This window comes from Clupea harengus, chromosome 24 (genome assembly GCF_900700415.2).
Source record: "Clupea harengus chromosome 24, Ch_v2.0.2, whole genome shotgun sequence".
Classification (NCBI taxonomy): domain Eukaryota; kingdom Metazoa; phylum Chordata; class Actinopteri; order Clupeiformes; family Clupeidae; genus Clupea; species Clupea harengus.
In genome coordinates, this window is record NC_045175.1 from 3,470,373 (window position 1) to 3,474,168 (window position 3,796).

General features: G+C 42.2%; 1 protein-coding gene across 1 annotated transcript in view; it reads left to right on the forward strand.

Annotated features, from left to right (window-relative positions):
- LOC105912042 (sodium/potassium/calcium exchanger 3-like) overlaps positions 1–3,023 on the forward strand; it is a 39,654-nt gene extending 36,631 nt beyond the window's left edge. The window contains exons 16-17 of the mRNA XM_031562262.2: positions 210–275; positions 694–3,023. Of these exons, the coding sequence (XP_031418122.1) occupies positions 210–275; positions 694–846 (219 nt within the window). The 3' untranslated portion in view covers positions 847–3,023. The remainder of the gene's footprint in view (positions 1–209; positions 276–693) is intronic.
- The last annotated feature ends 773 nt before the right edge of the window (positions 3,024–3,796 follow it).

Genomic DNA, 3,796 nt, shown 5'->3' on the forward strand with positions numbered 1-3,796 from the left:
ATGAATACAGTTATGTAAGGTTTGTCCATTAAAGCAGAATGCCATTGTCCGTGGCTCTGATTGGCTGAAGGACTGATCTTGTTCGATGATGATCTGATTGTGGGCTCTGATTGGCTGAAGGACTGATCTTGCTCGATGATGATCTGATAAGTGGGCTCTAATTGGCTGAAGGACTGATCTTGCTTGATGATTATCTGATTGCCACTCAGGTGCAGTTGAACAGCAGGGGCCTCATCTTCTCAGTAGCCCTACTCCTGGCCTCAGTGTTCTTCACAGTAAGTAGAATAAATAAATAACATATATAATTTAACATACGCAAAACATAAAGTAGGCTTTACTCAGTGAACTGGTATGTGATTGTGTGTCTAAATGCTCTCTAAATGTCTCCTTCTCCGTCCGCCCAACACCTCCCCTCTCTCTCTCCCTCTTTCTCTGTCTTTCTCCCTCTCTCTCTCTCCCTCGCTCTCCCTCTTCTCCTCTCTCTTCCTCTCTCTCTCTCTCCCTCTCTCCTCTCTCTCTCCCTCTCTCTCCCTCGCTCTCCCTCTCTCTCTCCCTCTCTCTCTCTCTCCCTCTCTCTTCCTCTTTCTCTCTCTTTCTCCTCTCCCTCGCTCTCCCTCTCTCTCTCCCTCTCTCTCCCTCGCTCTCCCTCTCTCTCTCCCTCCCTCCCTCTCTCTCTGTGTCTGTCTCTCTCAGGTGTTGGGGGTGCACTTGAATAAATGGACGCTGGACCGGCGGCTGGGCCTGGTGTGCCTGCTGACGTACGCCGTCTTCTTGAGCTTCTCCGTCCTCATCGAGTTCAACGTCTTCATGTTCGTCAACCTCCCCATGTGCCAAGAGATCATCTGACAACCACGTCCGACAACACCTCCGGCTTCATCCCACCCCCACCCCCCTCCCCCGCCGCTCACATCCCTTCCTGTTTGCTTCAGGAAGACAGCTGATGGTTGAAGATGGATGGATGGATTGATTAAACGATGATGGATGGATGGATTCTGACTTTATATTTGTTCGGATAAATTATTAAAAGTTTTAAGATATTCATTCTAGGTGCAATAGAGACTGACGCCTCACGGGCTCTCTGTTGATTTGTTTTGGAAAATACTGGAAGGCAAAAAGAGAAAAAGATCGCATAGACTGAAAGACGGAGTCTGAGCCAAGCTAAAGAAGAGTTTGAGTGTGTCCGGGTCAGCGCGTTATTTCAGCTGCTATTCGACCGTGGTAACTGAAGAACGGATCGAACGGAGTCATTTTGAAGTCGATAAGTGAGATTCCGAGTTTTGGGATAACATGGTCTGACTCTTTGGAGAAACTGGATCGCTCTAAGTATATATGCTGAATGTGAGGACTTGGACCATCACCAAATATCTCTCGTCTTTATCAGGGCTTTGTAAATTCTTTTAGCAAATACTGAATGTGGAAGGGGCACACACACCCTGCTGGTTCTTCGTGAATAGGGAATCGAAACTTTCACAGAGAGTTCCTACGCTTTTTTTCTCCCAAAGGTGTGTTTTGAAATTTGAGAGCTATTTTTATTTTATTTCTTTTTTTCTCTGCATTTGCCTTGCACTGTTAAGGTTACCAACCGGTGACCTTTGGGAATATGTTTTGCATTATTTAAGATATTTATGTTTATGTAACTTATTGCTCATCTTTTTTTATATTCTGTGCATTGCCACCTTATGGAGTTGAAGCTGCACTCTAAACATCACAGTAGATGTCTAGTACCTAGTTATTTCCTGTGTTTGATCTCCGTATCTTTTAATAATTACAGATTCAAATGGTAGTCGTCCACAGTAGTTTCATAATACTATGCTTTAAGCTGTTAAAGTTGAATGGTGCAACTATGGCTTTCTTAAAAACTTTTAAGTACTTTTAAGTGTAGAGTGCAATGAAAATGTTTCCCTGGTAGAGTTGTATGGAGCCAAATTTCTATATGTAAGACTGAATGGTATATACACTGGAGTAGCCAAACATAAGATATTTTATTTATGTACAAATTTATGTATATACATATTTATGTGAGGTAGTGGTCTGCAAGCTATCCTCTTTCGTCTGAACTTAAGCAGACCTTTCCATATTTATTTGGCCGCGTCATGTCAGGCATGACGCAGTTTCTATGGTAACGTTTATAAACTGCAGTGTTGTAAAGACAAGACATGAAATAGACATGTTGATATTTTAACACTGTAAAATGTTTTTGTATAAGTGTTGCCAGGTTTGCAAAAAGAATTGCAGTTTTGTGTCCATGTAATTGTACATTTTACCACAAGAGGTCGGTGTACTAGCTTAGTTGGATGAAACAGGACTTCCCACTAGCATGGGGTGAGTGTCTTTACCTAGTGGGTGTCATGCAAGAGATTGTATTTAAAGGTACGCTTATATGCTTATGAATTCAGACATTCAGCATTTTTGGCCACAACACATGAATGCATGACTGCGTATAGCCATGAGGTGTTATTTTATATCAAAAGTCATTTTGTGTTAGCAAAGGATAACGGAATATATATATATATTATTATTATTATATATAATGTGCCACTCACGAACACTCCACTGTTTGGTTAGTCGTCATGTCATAAAATCACAGTTTCAAAGGTAGTTGTTTGTAGTTTTGAGACATATGTAATTATACCTGTATTTGTATCAGTAATAATGAATGTTGGCAGAGTTTCTGGTACTTTGAGGAAGATGACGAATTGGTGCATGTTTCTTTTGTCATTACTAGTCTACTGAATGCATATAAGGACTAATGCATAAAAGGCGCTGTATCAATCACAATGTACATATCAGTGAAAAACTCTCAGTAACATATTTGCAATTGTTTAAAAGAAACAACTGATGTAGGGCTATGTTTTCTTATCATAGTTTACCTGTTTTTGGTTCCTAAATGTCCATAAATCTTTTTCTTTTTTGTCCTTAAGGATCCAAGTTCGCGATTTCATTGACATTTGTATGCGTAAAAGAAGCCATTTGTACAACAATTTGAGGCCTTCTGGCAATAAAATGGTTTACATGCAGTAGAACATTGTGTCTGAAGACTGTCTATCTAAAACTGTAGATACACACATGCAGACACCCACACATACACACTCGGGGGCACGCGACGAAGGTGGAGTGCGTGCGAGTTTGCTGTGTTAGAGGAAGGGTGAGAATTAAATAGGCCATCAACTGGGCACATTCCATGCCGGGACACGTGACTTCTACAGGCTCACTTTCCTCCACAGAACAACTCCGTCACCAGAGGGAGATTGCGAACGGCAGGGAAGATGACAGGATGGATTTCAAGCCCATGCTGAATATGTACAGCGCCGTAGGCTACATGGATGCGTCTCCACGCCAGTGACGGATTGAAGAGCTGACGTCGAAGAGTTCCAGGTCGGTAGTGCGGAGTTGCGGCCACTCTTGTTTTAGAAGTCATACCCGATACAAGGGGATACTTGCTCTGATGAAAGATTGTACTATTTGCCGATGTAGCGTTAATGTGAAATTAAGACATTAACATATTTTCGTCAGGGCAGACACATTTACAAGTAAGATTATTAGTGCCCCTTATTTCAGTGCATTCTAAGACGATACGGTGAGAAAAACGGTGACGTTGACAGGGCATTATGTGTGACTCAAAAAAGAAAATCAACCGAATCAAATCAACTGTGAATGAACTGTCTGGTGATTCCAGTCGGTGTGTGTGCGTGTGTGTGTGTGAGTGTGTGTGTGTGTGTGTGTGTGTGTGTGTGTGTATGTGTGTGTGCATGTGTGTGCGTGTGTGTGTGTGTGTGGGTGCGTGTGCGTGTGTGTG